This window comes from Aplysia californica, unplaced genomic scaffold (genome assembly GCF_000002075.1).
Source record: "Aplysia californica isolate F4 #8 unplaced genomic scaffold, AplCal3.0 scaffold00004, whole genome shotgun sequence".
NCBI lineage: Eukaryota > Metazoa > Mollusca > Gastropoda > Aplysiida > Aplysiidae > Aplysia > Aplysia californica.
In genome coordinates, this window is record NW_004797274.1 from 2653842 (window position 1) to 2678458 (window position 24617).

At 39.0% G+C, this 24617-nt stretch overlaps 1 protein-coding gene across 4 annotated transcripts in view; it reads left to right on the top strand.

Annotated features, from left to right (window-relative positions):
- LOC101853827 (EGF domain-specific O-linked N-acetylglucosamine transferase) overlaps positions 1-23827 on the top strand; it is a 27046-nt gene extending 3219 nt beyond the window's left edge. For all 4 annotated transcript variants that reach the window (XM_035968613.1, XM_005089253.3, XM_005089252.3 and 1 more), the window contains exons 2-17: positions 1794-1971; positions 2546-2643; positions 3718-3826; positions 4447-4547; positions 5785-5895; positions 6657-6763; positions 8212-8315; positions 9357-9449; positions 10664-10735; positions 13609-13695; positions 14645-14713; positions 15400-15458; positions 16518-16545; positions 16998-17089; positions 19252-19354; positions 19886-23827. In XM_035968613.1, coding sequence (XP_035824506.1) covers positions 1810-1971; positions 2546-2643; positions 3718-3826; positions 4447-4547; positions 5785-5895; positions 6657-6763; positions 8212-8315; positions 9357-9449; positions 10664-10735; positions 13609-13695; positions 14645-14713; positions 15400-15458; positions 16518-16545; positions 16998-17089; positions 19252-19354; positions 19886-20080 — 1590 coding nt within the window. In that variant the 5' untranslated portion in view covers positions 1794-1809 and the 3' untranslated portion in view covers positions 20081-23827. The remainder of the gene's footprint in view (positions 1-1793; positions 1972-2545; positions 2644-3717; positions 3827-4446; positions 4548-5784; positions 5896-6656; positions 6764-8211; positions 8316-9356; positions 9450-10663; positions 10736-13608; positions 13696-14644; positions 14714-15399; positions 15459-16517; positions 16546-16997; positions 17090-19251; positions 19355-19885) is intronic.
- Positions 23828-24617: the final 790 nt, after the last annotated feature.

Sequence of the window (24617 nt, forward strand, 5' to 3'; positions counted from 1 at the left end):
TTCAACGAGAACTCGGATTCAACAAGATGAGATAGATTCCCCTTTTGTTTTTCTTCTAATCAATAAAAATAATCTGGATTCAACGAGCACATAAACAGCGAGCTCGGATTCAACGAGGTCGCTTCCAGGGTGAACAGCCCCCGAAGAGGTGGCTTCGCTCATTTTTCTCCCAGAACTAACTTTATCTATTCCCGGAAACCATCCATTGCACCTGCATCGTGAACCATTAATCACTTAGCCAATTGCATGCGACCAATCAGCGGCCTTTTTTCATACCAACACATGCGTTGTTGGCACGCGCACGTGTCTACTTTGGCATGTTTCAGGGTCGGATGGGCGGCCTGCACACGTGTGACTGTGTGTGTTTGTCAGGGGGGGGGGGGGGGGGGCACTAGCGGTCAGGGAGTTGAACATCGCAGATACAAACGTGTCACAGTCTTCTTTTCCCTCGGCAACTGATCACTATTACACTATTACAATGATAAGCTAGTTTTGACATAGATTACGTTATGAATTGTGCGCTGGTCTATGGAATCAAAAGTTGCCGTATGCTAGGCTCAACACAGCAACAACTTTTTGGTAAACAATAGAGATGACACAGGCGTGTGCATTTGAACGAATCTGTCTTTTTTTTTTACACAGTTCATAATATGCAGACATCTCAGGCACTACTTGTGACTTCTCTTTATACATTACTTGCTCAGTAACTATTTACATAAAACGACGGGGACAAAACTAGGAAGAAGGGCAGCTGGAAAATTTTTACTTTCACTCCCTCACACAGATACACTGCTTTGGGGGATCAAACAGCTGTATTTTTTAATGCAAATCACACATATGGCTGCTAAAACTGCCGCAAATAGATTACTTTCAAGAAAATTTCAAATTTGCAAGACTTCAATGGGAAAGCGGAGGCATGTCCCCTAAACCGCCTAGATTTTTTTTTTTATACCTTCAGGGGGCATAGAGTCTACCCCCTGAAACGCCCTCAAATTGATCCAAAATGTGGAAAATTACTATGCCTTTAAGTTTGGCGTAGTTTGCATAAAAAGCCGTTTTGCCTAGCGGTGTGAGAAATTACATTGATAATTAGCAAGGGAGAGATTTATAATAATAATTTTAATAACCACAACCCAAAATGTCGCATACATGATGGCCCTTGAATGCGTGTATTGGCTCAAATAGGGGATGTTAAATTTACTGTTGCCTACATTGTACTCTGCATAGATCAAGTGGCGCAAGGATAGTGATTAGACATCTGTCTCATGGCCTGCAGATGGCCAGGGCATAGCCTATTTCTGGCTAGTTCACGTGGGCCCTACACATGAGCACGTGATGGCACATGGTATGTTTCATGTCATCATTGGCACTGGGCTTTCTCCTCTAGAATAGCGCAGTACAGTGTGCTGATCTACTCTTTCATCTGTTCTGTGTGACTGTTTGGCAGCTTAAGCAAATTGACAATGTTGGAGAGAAAGCATAATGCTTACAGCCAACAGCTCAAATTGCAGTCAAAAGAGGGAGATGAGAGAAAAAAAACTTCCCAAAAGTGAAATTTGCTTCAAGCATAGAGTTCCTAATTGTAGGCGGTTGACACCGATCACTATTTGAACAACCTCTCAAAACCAATAACTCGGCTACACCAAAGAAAATCTGGCAGTTCTGCAGATTTTTATTGAAACGGACTCCACTGCGGTCTGTTGTGTATATTTTGACCTCATCAAAGTTGAAAAAAAATCCTGTTTCTTTCTTTTCAAGTAATTTGAGTGTACCTGTTTTTCTCTTTTTTCCAGCTCAAACAGATGAAGAATGATGACCTGTGGTCTGGTCCTCTTCATCCTCTTGCACCATGTGGGTGTGTGTATTTCATTCCCAGACCTGAACCTCCCAGAGCTTCATGTGCCGTTCTTTTTCAACAATAACCCAGATGTAAAAGCTGCATGTGAAAAGGATGTGTCTTGCCCCTACAAGGTCAGTTTTCCTGTATGTGGGATGAAAATAGGACTCCACTGGGAGACCAGTTGATGTTGTTGGTTGCTGTGGTGAAAGGACTTAAGGACTTACCAACACCACTAGTTCACAAAATTTCGTATCTGTAGCCCACTCTACCAAGAAGGTTCCCTCATAATGTGAAGTCTTAGAGTGGGAAGCTAGCGCTTCCCATTTATTAAACATAGCCTTTTCACTTCGAGTTGGGATATTTGATTACACTTGAAACTGTATGATTGTCTGATTCCATTTAAATTGAAAGCTTACTTCCGTTTTAGTGTTTGCATGCTTTGTATGTGGATGCTTTTTAATGAAATATTTTCAGAACTGTACCACAATTGTTGTAACATACATTCATAAATGTATTTATTTTAAGTTTGTTTTTACTGGATGTAGTTGTACATGCTTTATTTTGAATGTCCTGTGTGTATAGGCCTACACTATAGTAAGCCAAATTCCATCAGAATAGTTAAAAGTGTTCTTTTTTTTTCTTTTTTTTTTTAAATTGTACTTCATGAACTGTATTTGTTGCTTGACTCTTGCTTTATTTCCCTAGGCTGCCATGGACTCACCTGCATGCTGGGGTTATGAGACTGCGTGCAGCACGAAGAATCGACTGAGCAACCCTGACTGCTCGGGAGACAGTAAGTCCTGGTGAGTTCTGTTTGGAGGTGTCCTTGCAAGAGAGGGCTCAAAGGTGTTCTCCTACCTGCAAAATAGATAAGAGATTTGTAATGAGTGATGATATTTCTCATGGCGTGGTCATTTCTCAGTATTACAAGCATGAAAGTGGATTCTTGCGATTGTTACATTTATGTTTTATTTCTGGATTAGTCCACTGTAATACTGGTTCTAATTAACTGTTGCCCTGGGCTAAGCATAGGCTTTATCCCCTATTGAAATATTCACCTGGCAGTACCATTATAGGTGCAGCTCAGTGACCTCCATACTTCACTCTTATATCTATATATATGTGATTTTTTGGATTGGAGAAACTCAATTTTGGTGGCCACTCATCAGACCGAAAGATGTGTCAAGTTGAATACTAACATACATGTATAGTTCATAGAAAATACACCTTCTTCAGAGGTGTTTTAATTAATTCTGTCATTTTTTAAACTTTTTGTTTTTCCTGTTCTCTTTAGAAAAGAGACAGGGAAATTTGGGGGTCAGGAGGCAAGTAATATGGATAGGTCCTAAATGTTCATTGGTGTTTTCTGTTGGACTGACAGCTTTCAGCTCATCAGTTTGAGAAGAAATACCCCAAGACCTGGCAGTTGTTCATATATGCAATGGTTCAGTTCTGCGAACCTGACAGATTGCTAAATATCAAGTTTACATCAGCTCTTAGATTTTTATTTTATTCCCAGCAATGAAGGATGTCATGTGTCCTCAACGGAAGTGAAGGAACACTTGTGGTATTCATGTCATAAACAGGTAACCTGTAGCGTCCTTCAGCCTTACTTGGCCCTCTTCTTTGGTACTGAGCTCCTATCTTGCTCGCTCCTTGGTATTGATGAAACTATGGGTCATATTACATGACAGAGAAGCGTGCTCTGATGTATCTCTATGATGCTTTTTGCTTGAACTATTTGTTTTCACAAACACTTTTGATCAAACTCTTTGATGAATTTGACCGAGGAGGCTATTTGTATATATTTTTTTTATTATTCTTAATCTTTTGTCATCTTGTTTGTGTCTCTAAAGAGCTACAGTTTAATTCCACAGGGCACAAAGAAAACAGGAGCAGTTGGATAAGTTCTGGCGAAGAGCTGATTTTGGCTTAGTTTCTGAACACCGCAGTGAGATGAAAGTTCTGTGCAAGCCGAACAGCGAGGTATTAGCTCTTTTTAATCCTCTATTTTTCGAATGTCTAAGGATCCAGTTTCGCAGATACCATTGAGATCTTTTGCTTTTGGTTTCATTATAATTAAGAGTTTTCTGGTTTTAATGTCTACTCTTTTTACTTTGTGTATTGCTTTTTTGCACAGATGATATTTTAAATGTGTATTAAGTGGTTATACTTTATTTTTTACTATCAAAGTTGTCTGGATCGCTAACAACAACAACTATCAAAGTTGTGTACAACTTGGTATGTAATTTTTATTGTTTGACAATTTAAAACCTTTTATGTTTGCATTCAGTGTTAGCGTTTCTTTGTGTTTAGAGTTTATTTAATTTGGGAAATTACTCTTGGTCAAAGTCATCATAGTGCCAAACAACTGAAAAAATCTCTATCAATATAGCTGAGTAAATCTGGGGAGGTGATTGCTCAAGTTTTTTAGACTTTACTTTTGTATGAAAGTGAAAAAGTTTCTTTTTCAGTTTTCAACATGTATTGTTTTTGTTAGTCTTAAGTGATTGCAGCTTCTTGCCTCTACCTTTGAATGCTGTCCATTTTATTGTTGTTCATTTGGCTTGTGAAGTCCTTCACTGGTTTTATTTATTTTTCATCAGCTGGACTCAAGTTTGGAATGTGCCAAGTACCTACGCTACTGCAAAGCAAAGAATATCTTTTTTGACTTCTCGTCTGCCAACATAGTTAAAGGCCCAGAGAGGTACACATTTTTGTTGTGGTTGTTTTAAGGTCAAAGTCCTTTCTATAAATGACCTTTTTGTGGGGGAAGAATCCAGGTGGCTATTTATAAAGATTCAGAAACCATATGTGTCATGATGCGGTGGAATCAGGCGTTCGTCAATTTTTGGGCATGTGGAGTTATTGGTATCATCTGTATAATCTTAAAGCTTGTGCATTTGTCTTGCCTTCTTTGAAAAAAGCAACCCATTTATTTGAAATAGAAGTCGAGATATCTGCAATTGAAGGAGATGGAGCTCACCTTGTTTCAAAGGTTAAATTAGCGAGAAAGTGGCCACCAAAGTTTGGTAATTTCCATAGCTCGAGAGCCCATGGTAACTGAAAACTTACATTTTTTTCCCAGTGAAATCCACACAAAAATGGGCATGTGGAGTTAAATGAATGGACATAAAGATGTTGAGCCAAAAAAAAAATCTGTAAAATAATAATAATAATAATAATAATATATAGCATTTATATTGCACATGTCCCCACTCGAAAGCAAGCTCTATGCGGTTTACACTATATTATTACCCCAGCAGACCATAGAACACTCAGAAACATTCTCAGCTTCCCGGGAAGCATGCAGTGCAAGCAGCTGGTTAAGCACTCAAACACTAACAAACTGACAAGATCTTTCACTGTCTATAGCTGGGTACCCATTCCGACCTAGGTGAAGTGGGGAAAATTCGTGTAAAGTGTCTTTCCCAGGGACACAATGTTGGGCTCGCAGCTCGAACCCCCGAACCTGCAACCTCACGATTATGAGTCCGGTAGCCTAACCACTAGGCCACCGACAAAAAATAGCCAAGCTGGGTGGAAAATGCCTGTTTCTTCAATTTCATTATTTTGACAAGCGCCTGATTTCGCCACACTGCCTCACATATGGGATCAACCTGCTGTTAATATCTCTTTTTTTGCAGAAATGCCAAAATCTTAGTTTCAGGGATGACTGCCTTTGTCGCGATTGTTATTTTGTATGTGTTAAAATCAGACAACACAAGTGTTAACATTTTGTTAGCATTCTACTTTTAATTTAAAAAATTTGACAACTTTAAATTGCCCGGAAATACCTATTCCTGCCATGAGTCATATATAAAAAATGTGTTCAATTTCTGTCAATTATGGAATGTTTTAGACGTTCATCTCATCTTGCTGATGAGTGTTCTTTCCTTTTCATCTTAATATTAAGTTCTGGACATTCTATAATTCATTGTTAGGAATCGCTATCGGGAGGATGTTCTGAAAGAGGGACAAGTTGGAGGTCATTGTACCCTTGATGTCAAAGCTCTCAAAGCAGAAGGGGAACATAAAAGTCCTCTACAGTCTTGGTGAGTTGTGAGGTTGTGAGAAGGATCGCCTCATTTGCTAGAATATCCAGAGTGTCGGAAAAATGGGATGTTCCATACTTTATCCTGTATGAGCCTAGCCTCTATGTGTGTCTTTTTGCATGTGATATTGCTTGTTCTATTTTCTTTCAATTCAGTACAGTTTGAAAATTTTGCTAGATTACTTAAGCTGTAACTTTCTTGTCATAATTGTATAGATCTTTAATACACTTCATACACCATAGTCTTTTAATTTCATTTGAAGTAAAATCTGCCAGTTTCATCAAAAGTAAATAAAAGTGTTAAAATGCTGTAGTTAGTGGCATCACATAATTGTACTAAAATTATGACTTCAACAATTTCTTGTCTATGTATTTTGTAAGGCAAAATTTATGAGGAGTAGAAGATTAGGGAAGGAAAATGTGACAATACATCTTTGTGTGAATCTTTAATGCCTGAGGAACTCTAAAATTTATTTTGTTCTTTTTTTTTCCTGTCTCACATGCAACAGGTTTTTACCAGAAGGAAGATGGGACAGTTGTTGATACCCACTTTTTCGTAAAGTTTACTATGAGAGAAAGGTCATTGTTTGAGCACCTTTTGGATCACAATTTTCCTCCCTTGTCTTAAAAGACCTACTTTTAGCCTCGCTGCCAGAATGGCCTGCCTCGTGTTCCACCTGGTAAAAATCTGTTGCATGTCAGACAGAAAAAAATAAATAGAACAAAATGAGTTCAGTTCGGGTCGATGTTTTGTTTCCTCAGGTTTGCAGAACTAGAACATTACACCTCTCTTCCCTTCCAGCCGTCAGATGCCAGCAACTGTGATATAGTGTTTGATAAACCTACCTACCTCATCAAATTAGATGCCGGTAGGTCAACTTGACAACTCGTTATTTCATCTTAGGGTGCCTAGAGCATTTAGTCGGTAGTCCCTCTTCTTCCTTTTTTATCTGCATTTATCTATTGGCCATTCTGTTTTTCCATAGCACCTCGTAACCAATATGATAGTAATGTGTCTTTCATTCACTCATACATACAGACAACAGCAGGACATTGTATTGGCAATCTGTTTTCCAGGATGAAAAGATAAGTATACAAACGGTGCAATGGTCTCCACTTAATAACCCAGTCCACCTAAGAACAGGCTTTAATCGTTTAACAATTTTTTCTCTCTATTATTTGCATGCTTGAGAACCTGTTCTAAAACTAGAAACCTGTGCAGTAGCCTGCTTTGAGCCAAGGGCAATAAACTTTTCTGAACTGTTTTTACCATACTTTGCATGTGCAAAGATACCCTCTTCAAGGCTAGACAAATATATTAATTATACTGTTACAGAGTTAGATAAGCACAATTGGGGGCTGTTTAGGAGGCCACTTGTTTCAGGTTTCAAATGCACTGCCAACTTTCAATCTCATGGGCTCCTTGATAGAAACAGCCAAAAGAAATGATGTAGTGCCATTATTGGTAATGGAAGGTTTATTTATATGAAGGAAAAACGGGCGGAAAGAGGGGTCAGGGGGAAAAGAGAGGAGTTGGTATGAATTAGTGAATGGCGAAAGGTACATTCTACCAACACACTTGCACAGAACATTATTCAAGGTGGTGCATTAGCTCTGCGAAGTGGGTGAATTGCTATATGCTTTTCGGTTGATGTAATCCCTTGTTTCTCGATCTCACAAGTGATCAAAGCATTCAGTTGTTTGTCTTATGAAAGCTTACCTTTCCCTTCACACACGCACGCAGCATTCTGATAGGTGCTTTTCATACTTTTGATACGCTCTCAAATCATAGTGACAATATTGCCTCATGGAAGTTCACTCAGAATCCTCTTGTTCTCATTTGCACCCAAAACAATACACACTGATCAGACAAAGGAAACTCAAAATAATTTTTTTAAAAACAAAACCAAACCACTCTATCTTCCCACTGGTATCAGTATCACCTACTGGTCATCATTTCATTATTGAATATCAAGGGAAGCCAATGGATGGGATGTGCCCCCCCAGCCTGCCAGGAATAGGATTGGATGTTCGATGAAAACAAATGGCCAAATATTGAGTTTTTTTCTGTTTCTTTTAAATTAATTCTAGTCATTTTAGGGTTTACTGCTTAGTGACGTAATTTCATTTTCTTTGAGTAAGTGAAAATTGGGCATTTTGGTCATGTAGTGTACAGCTTTTCAGTTTTACTGTGTCAAAAAATGTGGCTGTTACCATACAGACTCACTGTCTACTTTAACACTACAGTGTCATCCCCACCACAATACAACAATAGCAATAACAACATTGACTTTGTGTCGCTTCTCTTGATCCTCAGGAATCAATATGTATCATCATTTCTGTGACTTTGTCAACTTGTATGCTTCTCAACACATCAACAACTCCTTCAGCACAGATGTCAACATTATCATGTGGGACACGGTGAGCATGGAGTACTGTTCAAGTAACCAAAAAAAGAGGGGAAAAAGGGATGTGTTTATGTTATTCGTGTTACGAAAAGAAACTACAACTGAACTTGCCTAAATGGACACCTGTCCATGATGAAATCTCCCTGCCCTCTTGATGATTTTTTTTATAATACACCTGTCTAAGACAGAAACCTTCACAACCTGGAAACAGACTGAGATATTCCTTCCCATCGGAGGCTTCTAACCTGGCAGAGATGGAAAATGCCGTGCCCGTTCAAACCTTTAAAAAAAACGAAAAAACTTCCAAGTTTGATTCCACTGACAATGACTACACCACGCTACCAGATGAGGGAGAGGGGATGGGGTGCAATTTGTAGGTAGCCGTAACTCCTGTGTGAGCCGAGAGTGGTGCATATGGTCAGGGTGGTTGGGTGTGGTGTGATCTCACCACTGCTTTTCTTCAGAATGCTCAAGTGATGCGCCAGCATAGAAACTTTCCTGAGCAGCCAGTGGTGAGAAATTTGACCACTGCCTGCTTTTTTAATCTTATAACCAGCCCAGAAAAAGTTCCCCAAATCATTGTTAAATGCAAGGAAGAGATAGCATTGGTTGATTATGCTTATTACATGGATGGATGGGGCTAAAAGTGGAAACAAAGGAGACACTGAATCGTTTCTGTGTTTAATTGGTTAAATAGTGGTACAAATGAGATGCAAGCACTGGTGGCAATGGATTAATAAGACTGATGCACACCATTAATAGAGCAGCTAGGATAGCACTTGGGAGGTGTGAAATTTTGACCACTGCTTGCCAACTAAACTGGTGACCTTTTACCCCTCCACAATGGCCTGGCCCTGTGGACCTTTAATGAAAACTTACTTTATTAAATGTTCATCACTTTCGGGGTTATGCATATAATGACTGTGTTACACTTTAGATACGTTCCTTTCCCTGATCTATTAGGAATATAAATAAGTCCATATATAATAAGAGGAGAAAGTGATTTCTTAAATTGTTTTTGAATATTGATCGCTACCATTTCCTTTTTTTCCAGAGTCCAATGCCATATGGAGACTTCTTTAGTCTGACGTGGAAAGCATTCTCAGATTATCCTGTCATTCCGTTAAAAGATCTGGATGGGAAAAAGGTAATGAAAAATGAAATCACTTCTTTTTCTCTCAGCATATGTCTTGACATGTGTGAGACTGTCAGGATATACTATGACATGAACACTTTTTAAAAAATCAGAGCCAGATTAGGAAACAGTTGTCAGGATATACAGAGACAGGCACACTTTTCTTTTTTTTTAACCAGAAACAGTTTTTGAATTTTAACCCTTGGAGCCCTGACCTACCTGAGCCATACAGGACCGGTGCACCAGAGCTGGTAGGTTTGCTCTTCTGCATACTTAAGCATGTAGTCGGTGTACAAAAGGGTAAAGATAGAATATACCGGGGTCTGTGAAAAGCTACCTCATCATCATACACAAAGGACCTGAGTTCAGTTCCCATATAAGGAGAATTTTTATTCAGTATCTCAGCCTTTTTGCTGGGATGTTGTATCCCTCTCTGCGCAGATGGTTATGCTAGTCAGGGTGGAAGCTTGCTTAAATAAATTATTTAAATTTTGTTGGGTTTTTTTTTTTAAAGATAAAAGGAGAATATGCACTGTGGTTTATAGTCATTGTTTGATACAGCATGGGTGGACATTTGGTCCCCCCTCTTTCTCTGATGTTTTTCTTGTTCTCTTCCTGTCATTCTCAAATGGTTTGCCAAGGTCTTGATATTTTGTCTTGCTGTGGAAAGTTAAAAAGAAAAAAAGACCCATTGACTCAATGGTCATAAGATAGTGTTTGTGGGGAAAAAATGAAGCAATTGATATAAATCAGTAGTAAAAAGATAGAAAGAAAAAAAAGAAAGCTGAAATTGGAGGATGGTTGAGGCTGTGGTTACTACTACTAATAATAGATAGCATTTGTATAACACAAATTCCTGCTCAACAGCAAGCTCTATGCACTTTTCAATCCATATTATTTCCCTGGCAGTCCTGACAGAATTCTGAAACAATCTAAACTTCCTGGGAAACATACAGTGCAAGCTGTCATTTTATAGGCGCTGGAACGCTAACATACTGACAAAATCTTTCGCTGTTTATGGCCGGGTACCCATTTCCACCTGGGTGAAGTGAGGACAATTCTTTTAAAGCGCCTTTCTGAAGGACACAATGTTGGGCCTGAGGCTCAAAACCTCACTCCCGCAACTTCGCGATTATGAGTCCAGTAGCCTTACCACTAGACTACAGCGTGGAGTATATCGTGAGACCCACCTTTTGATGATCATTTTGCTCTAACTTTTTTCTCAGGTCTGCTTCAAAGAGGCTGTGTTTCCACTTCTTGCCAGGATGAGGTTCGGCCTCTATTACAACATGCCGCTGGTAAGTGAAAGGAAAGGATTTTGTAATGCCATGTATATGTAAAGCATGCAAAATATCCCTTTCATTTCAAGAAAGTTTTGTTTTAATTAACAGAAAAAAACATGTTTATACAATCATACTTGTTCTTATTGTCTGGTCATGAAAATGTCTACTCAACAAGCCAAGTTTATTGTAGTTTAGAATGGGTCACACAGGGCTGCCTAAATCTACCGATTTTTCCGGTAGATACCGATTTTGGGCCTTTTCTACCGACATACCGATAAGGTGTAAAAACTACCGGATTTGTGATGGGTGCCGGAGAATAAAAAGAAAAAAACCATTCTGCAGTGCTTCCATTCTTTGTTTTAACGGAAATCCGTACATTTCTAAAGTTCTGTACTTGCCGCATCATCATATCAACTCCATGCGTTGAGAGAGAGAGAGAGATCAGCACTTGCCTCCGTAACTTGTCAGATATTTATGGCAACTCTCGGCAATAAGTTGTATTAGAAACTGCCAGATTGCGCATTCCGTACCCTTGTCTACGAGTCTATCTGTGCCGTTCGGTCGGCAATAGTTTTCACGTGCATATCGGCTGAAATCTGTCTACTCACGATAGATAATCTTCCTCCTTCTTTTCATTCATTCTTTCTTTCTGTCTATCTTCAGTTTTTTTGCTGTGGCTAGAAAATCTGTGCCTTTAATTCATTTATCCAGAAAACAATTGGGAATTTGGAAGGAAAATCGGTATCGAAGCAAAACATTCTAAAATCTGTCTTGGTCTAGGGAATTGGTCAGTACCAAGTAAGGATTCTACGCAGGGGGACTCGGGAATTTATTACCCGGGACCTGAGAAAATGCACAAAGTCCCCGAAACCAAATCTGAAAAGCCGTCAGAGTTCATATTTTACTGGTCGCGTTTGTGATATTACGTTCGGCTTTCCCCAGTCCTCCCCAGTCCGAGAGTGGGTTTCGCGCGAATGAGTGGCTATGGCGGCAATCGGAAGTGTAGGTGTAATACTGAGACTCCATTGGGAAAATCAAAATCTACTTTCGCTTTCGTTACTGCTCAGAATTGTCCGATGATAGTTCGTTGACGTTAGATTTAGTTAATAAAAATTTGTAACCTGCAGTTTGTGCCTAAAAAACATTATAGTGTAGCCATAAACGTTAAATCGATATTCTCACTGATGTCACTATAATGACAAAAAAAGGAAGAAAAAGAAAACAAGCGTCCTCCAGTTTCTAGATTGTTGGGCCCGTCGTCGTGACCGGTCAATGAACCTGTGAGAGTTCTTGAGTACGGCGTGAGCAAGGGACCGGCCGGTGGTTGTTGGGAAAGCCTAATCAAAGTTCATTCAAAGTAGGAGCGTTGCAGGGCGTCGGGATTGAAGGGAGGTGTTTGATGCAATAAAGTCTACGGCAGCAGGAAAAGGCCGCGGTGCAAGAAACTGATGCTAAAATAAAAACGATAAGTGGAAGTGCGTAAATGAGGGAACATTAGAGCACTGGCTTGATGATTATATCTTCAAGGTTGGTGTTCCCGGATTTGTCAGTGATGACAAATTGAATAGTAGCAATGAGTAAATGCCATTTTCAACCCTCGGAAAGCTCTATGTTGGATGCCTATGCATCATGATGGCTTGTTGCATCACTACATCCCACACTCTCTCAGTCCTTCCAGCTCCGGCTCTATCGGTACACACTCTCTTTTATTTTCTCTTTTTGCTCTGCCGGGAGCCTAACTATAAAGGTTTTATAAATAAGTTTTGTCTTGCATACTTTTTAAAATCGGTGATTGCTGAAACCAAACATGGTTTTGGCAGTTGATGTTCTTCTGGCCTCTCATCAGGCCCAGATCAGGATTCATTTTGTATTTTTAGGGTAAAACTAGTTAAAATCAATTGTCTGCCATACGTAAGTCACAAAGGACTTATCGGTGTCCTATGCTTGTGTCGGGAAATATGTTTTAATTTAGTTTCTATTGGTATGGGCTAGGGGTTTTGAAGTCAGTTTGGCAATCACCCTGCACTCAATTCCAGATTCAATACTGAATGATAGGTGCCTTGAACGATAGTCCATAAAATGATTTTAAAAAACCCAGCCTCGCCTCATTTCATACACACTGTTCTTCATAACTTGTGCACACCCATACACCCCCTTCCTTCCCCACGCACATATTACATATATAGGCACATGCGAGAGCATGGCAACATGCACACACAGACACACATACATATGTGCATGCACAAACAAGTTTTCAAAATATAATTACCCAATATCAGGGAAAACAAGTGTGTTCGATGGGGCAACGATCATCTTTTTTTTTTCTTCTTTGTTTTGTACTACCTGATTTTGGGCCAATCTACCTGAAAATGACCGTGAATCTACCTGAAATGGGAACTTTGAGGTAGGCAGCCCTGGTCACATGTGTGCAGATTGAGAACTGAGTCATTTGCTATTCATGTACCTTTATCTTAAACTAACTCCTTTTTTGCAAAAACATTTTATAGATCCAAATTAATCATATATGTTGAAAATAGTGCAAGGTGCTGCTAGCAGGCCTCTCTGACCGTGTTTTCAGTTTGACTTCTGACCTCCTCACCATCTTTAAATATTTCAATTTAATGTCTTGTGACTGAAACTATCTTGAAGGTAAAACTATCTTTAATGTAATACAGTGGAGTCCGTTTAAACCGCACATGGTTAATCCGAAAACAGTGTTAAAACAAAAAAAATGAGATCCCTGATTTTTCTTCGTCTCTTTGAGCCACCTCTCTAAACTGAAAACCTGGTTAAACCGAAGATAATGTGGCTGTCCTGCAGATATCGGTTTAACACCGTCCTCCTCTGTGCTTATATTGTTTTTGTCTTTGTGCCTTGTTGTGCCACAGATGCCTGGTTGTTACGGCAGCAGTCTCATACAAGCCTTCTCCCAGCACATCCTGCACAGGCTAGACGTGCCTCAGGAAGGACCACTGGTGAGTTAAGGCACATTGAGTAATCGTCGCCTCAGAACTATATGGTCCAAAACGCACTCTTTACTTAAGTACACTTTTGGACAAAATAGCTATGCAGCAATGTAATGTTGTAGGTGGTTGAAGGGTGTTACTTTTGAGTTCGGGCTGATTGACTGACTGATTGAGTGGGTGGGTGTTCCTGGTAGCTCTTTGTCCTTCTTATTTTGTCAATGCTCATGTGTCACAACATGATGCTAACTATTTTTGGGCATACAGAGTTATTGGTATCATCTTAAAACTTGTTCCTTTTCCTTGCTTTAGATTTTTTTAAAAATACGCATCTATCTTGTACCGCTGTTGAGATATTTGCAATTGAAGGAAGTGCAGGTTGCCTGATGTCAAGTAAAATTAACGAGAAAATAGCTGTCAGAGTTTGGTGACTTCAAAAGAAACTGGAAAAAAAGGAAACTGCAAATCTACAATAAAATCCACACAGAAATGTGTTTTAAATTATTTTTAAAGGGGTGGAGTAAAAAAAAATTTTTTTTTACAAGAACAAAAAAATAGCAGTTTCTTCGATTTCACTAATTTTGACAAGAGCCTATTTCACCATGATGACGCTCACATATTCTTCTACCTCTTAGTTCTTAGTTATGTTTACTGTTAGCATGTGCTTTTCTTTCCTACTGCATGTGTGTCTCTATTGTCTATCATGCCAGAGGTGAAACATCTTTTAGTCTGTTTTCCATATATATCTTTTTTTTAAGACTCCAAATATTTATTATATCTTTGCTTTTAAGAATTAGGTATATTGTTTATGAAAATTTTGTCACTTTCATTAAATTTATAAATATTAGCTATCTAATAAAACTCAGTACATGACTGCCACTCGAAAAATGCAAACGTGTTTATTATTTAATTATCTTAGTGTTCAATGTGGGGAGACACCTTCTGTTTGTCTTTATTTCAGGAAAACAGGATTCGCATTACTCTGCTGAACAGAAACTCAAAGTACAGGAATATCTTGAACCGGGAAGAGGTTTGTGCTTTTTAAAGCAGGGATAGTGGTTGGTTGGCGGGTGCTCTGCTGTGGTTTGCTCCTTTTTTCATATCAAATGTCTATCGTCTTTATCTCTCCTCCTTTTTTGTGTTTGATACTCTCTTGGTTAACCTCTAATCTTTGGTACTGATATGACCTAATTTTGTTGCAAGTGCCGTATAACTCTTACTTAAACAAAAAAGGTGGTTCTTGTGTCTTTTTGTGTGAGGGCAGTGAAATGTGTTCTGAACCATTGTTTCAGTTTAGGTTGTCACTCAGTAGGCTCTTTTTAGGGGTGGGGGGGGGGGGGGGAAAATACAACTGAATAAGAGTTGCAGATTCAATGGGAAAACTGTGTCCAGTTCTGTATTTTTTTCTAGAAGAATTTGTAGAATATTGTTGTTGTGAATTTACTTGATTCAGTCTGATAACTCAGAAGCAGAGACTGTTATGGTTATAACTATGACTTGTCAACAAAGCTTATGCCTTCTTGGTTATTGACCTTTTGAGAAAATGACAACAACCCTCACTAATGTTATAACTTTCTCTCTCTTCTGTCTGAGGTGTGATTCATGTACAGTAGCCAATCAATACACATGTTCTTGTAGGTGCAGTGTATGCATATCAGTCGTCTGAAACTAGCACTCCAACAGAATTTTTTTGTGTCTCTGTTATTTTCTCTTCAGCTTGCTTCAGCTTTGAAAACAGATGGGGAATTTGAAGTCACTGTCGTGGAGTATAACAGGTCAATATTTGTAGTGTTCTTTAATTTTTCATGTATGTATGAATGTTTGATAAGTTCTCAATTTCCTTTTCACTCGTCGTACTTTTCGTTTTAGTCATAAGACATGTATTAATTTGCAGATATTGTAGTATTTCAAATTCATTAAAAATGCAGAGATAAGTAAAGTTCAAAGGTAATAGATCATGTATTCTATTAGAAAGTTTCACCAACTGAGGCTTTGTGATCTTGACTTTTTCTCACCAATTTTCCTGTCAGTTTTAAGTTTTATGTCTTTGATCCACCTCACCACAACCTGCACTTCCTTGTTGGACATTAGAGTCTATTCTCTTTAACCCTATCCATACGCCTGGGGTCATTTTGTACCCCCGCGGTTGTATTCTTTACATTTTAGAATACTTCTAGTACGAAGATCTTTTTGAAACTTTCAGAATTTCTCAAAAAATCATTTTGACAGACTGCTATGCTCAGCGTACGGACCAGATTAACGAGTAAATTTCCTCTTTGAAAAGTGGTGGCACAGAGTTCCTCACATCGTATGAATATGATAGAACAACACGGTGTACGGATAGGGTTGACTCTTATTCTCCGGCAAGCCGCCCAGGGCTCGCAGTCGGAACCCCTGTGCCGGTGAGCCGCTGACAGCGGCTCGGGCTCAATCCTTTACGACGACTTCAACATTAAATTACTTTTCGGCAATTGCCGAAAACAGGTCTCTTAAACCGGAGGTTCATTCATCAGATGAAGAGCTATCGAAATAGGTTTGTTAATTTCGATTTCATGACAATGACGTTTTTGTCATTTTTAGATTTAGCACCAAAAAGGGCCCCTCTGAGATAAAGAGGTAAGTAAGTCACGAAGGGTGATTTTTTTCATCGGAGGCACTTTTTAATGTATGTTTGATCATACGGGGTGGTCGATCTCCCATGGGTAGAAGTTTCAGTGTTGTATTAAAATCTATCAGTTTTGAGACAAGGGTCTTAAAAGAATTTGGTATTGTTGTCTTAACATTCAAATCCATCTGTTGCCTTTTTTATGTAATGAATTTTTTTTCTTCCACAGGCAAATGCCGTTTTATGACCAATTAGTGGTAAGTTATTTGCTACACTGAGTTACTTTCCCAAAGTCGGCACCCTTTCCAGGTTGCTTACTGGTGCACCTTTTTTAGCACAAACTAAACATTTTTTGTTGCAGTTTAAATAGTAGAAATTTCACCAGTCGGTCAAATCAAGCTGAAAGAAAATGGTGACCAGATGTCCGTTTTTACTGATGCATAATTCATTTCTTTACATGGTTCAGACAACACAAAGTCCCTTTTTTTAAAAATTGTGCACATGTTTGCCTTGAGGTTTGCTGTTAATTTAGTTATTAAAGGTGTTCTGCACTTTGATCTAGGACATCTTACACTATGGTAGCGATCACAATAGTTAACAAGGTATGTATGATGTTCAGTTCTTGACCCAGAAAACTTTATCATTTCTTCATTGTCTTATGTTTGCTTGTTCCATGCTGTAACTGATGACTGTCTGGTGTTCTCCCCAGGTCTCTCACAATTCCGACATCCTCATCGGCATGCATGGCGCAGGGCTGACCCATATGTTGTTCCAGCCAGACTGGGCTGTTGTCATGGAGCTGTAAGTTATCTTCTCCACTCTCTAAGGTATTGCGCGGGGTTCATATCCATTATAATTTACTTTAAAAAACCTAAAGGCTCACTTCTGTTTGGACATGATCATTGATGTCTGTCGCAAAACGAAACGTTCATTCCTTCTCCAGCAATACTGTCTGGTTGGCACTTCTTTCCATATTTTTGTTGACTTTGAAGAACTTATTTCCTTTATTGTTAAATTCAGATATCGTGCCAATTTTCATCTTCTGCTTGTAGCTTAAGTGAGATTCAGCTGAGTGTTTAGACGTTCACACACTCTCCTCCTCCTACACCCCCCCCTGCCCACCCCACCTTCCGTGTTAATCAATCATGTTTTAAACACAATCGATCTTCATTATACCACCCCTCGATATACCGCCAGCCCCCTCCCCTCTGCCAAGTTTAACCAGTATATGAAAAAGAATCCCTATATAAACATAGAATTTGCTTCTTCACAACACCATTTGCCAACTGTCTGAGTGGTACCGCTCTAATTAAACTAATGTAAATTTTCCCTGCCATACTGCCAGCGAACTAACCATCAGAAGTGCACACTACACCCAGTGCAAGGCACCCACTTGTTGACGACTGCTTGATAATCTCTCTCCCAAGCTACCTTGACCTGCAGGCAAAATATATGTTGTTACTAGATATCACACCAATGACCCCAAAGCTGGTGTGCACCTGAGATTTTTTTATTTTATGAGGGCTCACATTCGAGAACTGACAGGCTTTGGGTAACAGGGTTTGAATTTGTACACACAAACACACATACACACACACAAACACATACACAAAGAGAGAGAGTGGCTTTTCAAACACTGATCACACATCACAATCGTTCCCCTTGACAATAGGCAGTCAGGGCTATTTAACAGAGGAACCCCGTTAAACTGCCAGCCGTGTTATTCTATCAACTTCATGCTTGTCCAAGGGTGGCGGTATAACAAGGTCTGATTGTATAAACACACACAATTTGTCCCAACACCAGTGCTGTGTGTTTTGTCACTGTTCTGTGGTTACAAATTATAATACAGTAGTCTCCGCCTAAGATTCCACCGCTTACGATCCCGGTTCGCTTAAGATCCCGCTGTTTTAAGAAAACAGAATTTTTTACTATACAAAAGTCACCCCTAAGATCCCGCTCTGATTCACTCTGAAGGTCTACATTTGGCTAAGATTCAGCTTTTCAGATCATAATTTGCGGAACAAAAACCCGAGCGGGACAGCCGATCAGCCAAGAGTGAAAAGTTGAGATCAATAAACTGTCCGTCGCGTCAAAGATCAGCCACTATCATGAATGTGATCACATACACGTTGTAAAACTCGATGAAGCGATACAATGTTTGCCCCCGACGGGATCACACCAGGGTGTGAACTGACCGACACGTTTGTTTTCTCAGAACATCGCACTCACACCTGAGCTCTCCCCCTAAACTTACATCACTCGCTGGGTGGGTAGGGCCTACACGTTCGCTCCAGGCGGGATCACATTGAACTGTGAACTCTTCCCTGACCATTGCAGAAGTTGTCTCTACTCCGGAATTTGCGAAACAGACTGAATTTTAATTGGTGTGTTCACAACGTAATGGTGTGTAACGACAAAGGCGGTTGGGGGGGGGGGGGCTCGGTCAGAGATGGAAAGCTATAAATTTTCGACAGGTAAAGGGGAGGGGCAACTGGTTAAGCGTATATCTTGAGACTCATTTTAGGATAATAAGAGAAAATGGCACGACTCATGCCACTGTGCACTGTGATAGGCCATCAAGGTTAACCACTCTGTGCTCGCCATATGCCATAAACCCACCAAGGGGTCACATCAGTTCATTTTAGAGTTGAGGGAGACCATTTTGCAGATTGTGAGCCTTAGCATGGGTCACCATAGATTCTTCCCTGGGTTCATCGGTTAAGATCTCGGTTCGCCTAAGATCCCGCATTTCCTTGCTCCCGAGCACCGGGATCTTAGGCGGAGACTACTGTATATTGTGAACTGGACATGTTGGAAAGGGAAGTCTTGTATTAATTTAACTTATCCTCTGTCTCTCTTTGTTTCTTTGTTTGTGTGTGTGTTTGTGTTTCCGTGTGTGTATGTGTGTGCAATTGTGTATATGTATGTGTTTGTTTATGTATGTGTGTTTCTGTTTGTAGCTACAACTGTGAGGATGCCGGCTGCTACTTTGATCTGGCCAGGCTGCGTGGGATCCGCTACATGACGTGGGAGAGAAAGGACAAGCTGGTACAGGAGGATGAGGTGAGTCCCGGTGGTCAGCATCAGTGGGTGGTTGGAAGGAGTCACTGGTAGGTTCTCCATCTTTTCTTCCCTGTGTTGTTTCTGTCTGTCTGTATCTCTCTGTCTTACTTGTTCCAGGCACTAACTAACCTTGATCATATCGAATTTCTTCTCAAGCAAATGGTCAAGATATCTGTAGACGCTGCTCTGCTATGGTGTCATTTTGAAAGACCCACAATCCTTTTCATTTGGCAATGTTTATATATATACTTGTAATGGGTTGATGGTCTGCTCCCTCTACTTCTTTTCAGTGTTTCAATTGGTCTTTACTTTAGCAATTATTATACCAAATCTATGATCTTAACAGCAGTTGGTTTACCCCGCATAGAGATAAAGAGTTAATCTAATTAGGAAACTTTCTTACTTTGAAGAACATGCTGCGTTGTTCATCTTGTTCCGAGATATTTTCCCTTGTGGTCACTTCTCAGATTTCTATCTCCATCCAATGTTCTGAAACTGAATGAATTCTTCTTTGTCCTCCTCCATCTCAAGGGTCATCATCCAACATTGGGTGCCCATGCCAAGTTCACGAACTACTCATTCGACCTTTCTGAGTTCATGCGGCTCATCTATCAAGCAGCCAAGCATGTTCGGAACCACCCAGCTTTTCTGAAGGCCAGGAGAGATCGGTACCCGCCCTCGACTGACTCAGTCAGTGACACTGAAAACCCCAAGGTTGAACTCTGACCGATATATATGCTTAGCACTTTTACCAAGTGTCTTTTTGACTGGGCTGATGCAAGCATGTTCACCTTTTTATTGTTTTTTCATGACATTAGGTCTATTATGAGTTTCAGAATTTACATGTGTAGATAATTATAAATCAAATGAAAATTTTTCATAAATGTATCAGTATCAGATAGGGACTGCTAACAAGCGTTACTGCATGCTTAAAAGCAGCCTTTAGGCATTTTCCTAAGGACTGTCTACCTCCTGCCATTAGTTGTGTTGATATAAATGTGTGATGTTATGGCCTCAGTGCATATATTTTGTTCGTTCTGAAAATTTACTTTTGGGAGTCTGTTGTTAGCTCAGTTGGCAACTTATTTGACTCTCTGTGCTGAGGACTTAAAGACTTGTTTTGTTTTCAGAACGAGGCAGCTGATACTGTTAAAGCTAATGACTTTAAAATCTTCTGTCCTCATTTGTTTACTGATGTAATTGGGTAAAGACAGGTGCTCACATAGTCTGATGGACGTTTGCAATTTTTTAAAGGGAGCAACACCTGTCTGTGGTAATAATGTTTTTTTCATTTTTGGACCATAAAATGGTAACATTTTGTTTGCATCTTGTTGCCCTGTAGGGATACTACCCATTTATTTAATGGGCAAAGGCTGGTGCTTTCATTTCAAAGTTTATGTATGTGATTTTTTAAAAACATATTGCTGCCTCATTAAAATAATGAACTCAAGTTTTATAAGACCAACTTGTGAGTAGACAGTAAGTTAATGTAGCAGCTGTTTTACTGGTAAACTCAATGTGTTCTCCCAGAGCTCTGGGTTTTTCATTTTTCATGAATGTTGAATAATTCAAGACAGAAATCCAATTGACACTGGTTGATATTACAGTTTTGTAAGGAAACGGATATGTCATTATGTCGTATCCTACTGTTGTTTTGCTTGTTTGCTTTTTTTTTAAACTTAAGAATACTTTGAGAAATCCGCTTTCCCAACTTTTCGATCTCATACTGTCTTGCGATACAAGAATTTAATTTATCTTCAGCTGTTTCAGCAAACGTGTGCCGGGGGGGGGGGGGGGGGGGGGGGGGGTTGACGCTTCGGTTGATCCAACTTTTTTTTCATCTTGATAAATTTTGGGGCAAACACTTGAATTTTCTGTGCCACTCTGAACTGGTTCAGTGGTTTATCTGCAATCATATACTGTGTTCTTTGATTCTTTTAATCTTCTATAATAATCTCATACAGTTGTCCAAAATTCTTTTAATCCTCACAAAACCTGTTTCAGCAGTTTGGGATCTTAATTATTAGGAGGTGAGATTCATGGCTGTAGCCGTGAACCTGTGGCACCGATGTACCTGCTTTGTTCTGGAACCCAACACACTGGAAAGTTAATGGTGTGCTTGTACATGTACTGTGATCTTCTGTTTTGGAGAATAAGGAGTTTGCTCAGGTTTTACAACTTACCCTTATTTGTTTGCTCAATGACTTCCAAGGGTGTTTCTTTTTTCAACCGAGTTGTGATGGCAAGTGAAAGATAAATCTGAATGTTTATTATTGATGTTGTTAAAGGCTTGAGAGTGTTGAAGTTGTCTCGATGTTTATGTTTTTCTCTTCTCAAGCAAAGAGTGAATTTTAAGACAGACAATGTTTTTAGATAAAGGAAGAATGTTGTCTAGGTCCTGGTCTCAGAGTGAAATAGAAAATGGTCAAATGAACAAAGCTGTTGTGATTGTAGGTTTTCCAAGCTACTTATTTGAGAGATTGGATTCTATAAAAATAACCAAGTAATATGTCCTTAGCGTAAGGTTTTCTAGTAAACTGTTCAGCAGTGCTAGTTAAGTTCCCTATCTTCATTTGAATAACTGGCCTTTAGCAACATGTTTTTCTGGTTAATGTTGCATCTTTTGTGCGAGTTGACAAAGCATTTTATGAGCTTCAGCCAGTTACCTCCCATCATTTCTTATTGTGGACAGTGATGAAAAAAAAATTGTAGACATTTTTGTTATTGAGTCTTAAATGGATTTTTTTTTTTTTTACTTTTGCTTTTTGACTTTTTTGTCTTAGTTACTTTTTTGTAAAATTTAATGTTTTTATGGTGCCGATGAAATAAGAGCCCTTTGATTAAATGTCTCTCACATTTTTCTGATTGCAATAGATGAAAGTTTTCTTTCCTTTTTTCACACCTGTCAGTGTTGTGAATACTGGCACTGTACTTGTGTATTTGAAGTCTTAATTGCATCTTTATGTTGTAGATTTAGATTTGAATTAGATTTTGGTGACAGGGATAAAAGTTTTTATATATTACCTTTGTAGTTACTGTTTGTTATAGTACTTTGTATTCTGTCATTTTCTGTCAGGGGCGGAAGATTATGAACAGTTGATTATTCCCTAATTGTTGTATTGTTCCATATGTGGTACACTGATGTTAGATTTCAGGATGAAACTATTGTGACGGCAGCATCACTTGAAGGTACATTCCGCAACCTACTTGTAGCTTATGTGTATAAACAGCTCGGCGTTATTCACCAGTTAAACAATAATGAAGTGTGTTCAAAGTAAAGGAATGTCTGAGCCCTGCAGAGACAGGGGTAAAAGCTTTGTGCAGAGACTTTTGTATTGTGTTCCGTTTAAGGATGGGTTTTTTAAATTTTTTTTTAGATTTCTGAGTCTCTTTTATGCAGAAAAAAAAAACTTAAGGCTTCTGAGGTCATAGTTTTATTCAGTAAGTTCAGATGTATTGTGTTCTGCTCCTTATTTAAAGGCTCAAGATTGTTTTTTTCTCTTCAAGCCATGCATTTCCTTGATGCCGGCAAATGTAGAATTTTTCATTGTGAAGCCACATAATTTATGGCACAACTGTAGGCTCCTTGATGTAAGTGTAAGACATAGAATCTAATTTGTGAAAAAGGGAAAGACTTGAACCTGTTCATGCTATGTGAACTTCATGGGACAATCACAAGAACTCTTTGCCATAGTCTCATTTTATTTTGTGACAATCAAATAACCAACCGTAGTGGGCAGTTATTAAGAAGGTTTTTTTGCCTGTCAGTTCAGTATTCTGCAATGGATCATGCCATTTTACTTGCTACAATTGTGATTTTTATGTAAGGCTTACTTGCTCGCTTGGTTTAAAAGTGTTGTCAGGGGCTGTTTTATTTTAAACTCACTAAAGATGCATTTAACTGTGCTTTCTTTGGTTTTGTTTCTCCTCTTGATTTATACTCTCTGGTGGGAACATGTTACATAGAACAGACTTTTTATTCAATTATATTTCTCATTGAATTAAGATATTTGCTATTGGCACTCCCCATAACTTTGACTTACAAAAATTCCATAATCGATATGTCTGGAAGCCTAACCACTGCCACACATTCTCAATGCATTTTCAACCGTGAACAAACACTGAAATTTGGGTTTAGGAGGCTGAGATGGTCATTATGGGTCAAATAAATATACACTACATCAATATACTGAATTGTGTAAAGATTGCCAAATTATGGTCCTTGAAATCACTCACAGTCAAGGCTGCTACTGTGGATCCTCTTCCGAATCACGGAGACACAAAAGGTGGCCCTTACCAGCTGTTTGTTGAGCTAATGTCTCATTTTGGCTGCATTTCACAATGCAGGTGTGAAAATTATTAAATTACAAAGTAAGTCCTTTGTTCTAGGTTTTCACAACTTTTATTGGGATACAAAGCTGTTTTGAATTTTTAAAGGTATTTTATGCTCATCGTAAAAAAAAAAATACAAAACTGTTTTATAGTAGGCCTACATGGTACTGGACCACAATTTATGAGAATATGTCCAAAAAATTGAGACAAAAAAGACAGTGATGTGTCAGTCATACAGAGTGAATATATGAAAGAAATAGTTGTGCATCTGACAAAAGCTTCCATTTCACGGTGGCAAGAAATGTCAGAATAGCAACTGTCTTAAAGTTTGATATGAATTTCTAACACGTCACTTGAGTGTGGGGAGGGCCAAGTTCTCTGTATTTGTAAATGAAAGGCTTCGAGTGGATGTCAATTTTTTCTTTTTGTCTGCATTGTTAACTGCTGACTAGTGAATTTTTCTGTCAACTTCACCATATGAAGATCTTACCGTTACTGTTGCCACAATGTGCCTCTAGCCATAAATATATACAAGCTGGATCAGCTGATCACCTTTTTTATTTTGCCTATGCAATGAGGGGCATCGTTGATTAATTTTCAAATATGTACTTTGCTTTCCTTTATCTGTTAAATCCTGTGTATAAATTTAACATTTGTGAGGCAGCGTGGTGGAATCAGGCTCTCGTCAATTTTTGGGCATGTAGAGTTATTGGTATCATCTTAAAGCTTATTCACTTGTTTTTATTTGGATGAAAAAAATATACATTTATCTTGAATACAAGTCGAGGTATTAGCGAAAGAAGGAGGTGGGGGTCACCTGTTTTCAGAGTTAAAATTAGTGAGAGAATGGCCGCCAAAGATTAGTTATTTCCAAAGCTTAAGAGTCCGTGGTAACTGAAAATTTACATTTTTTGTGCCTTTAATCAACGTT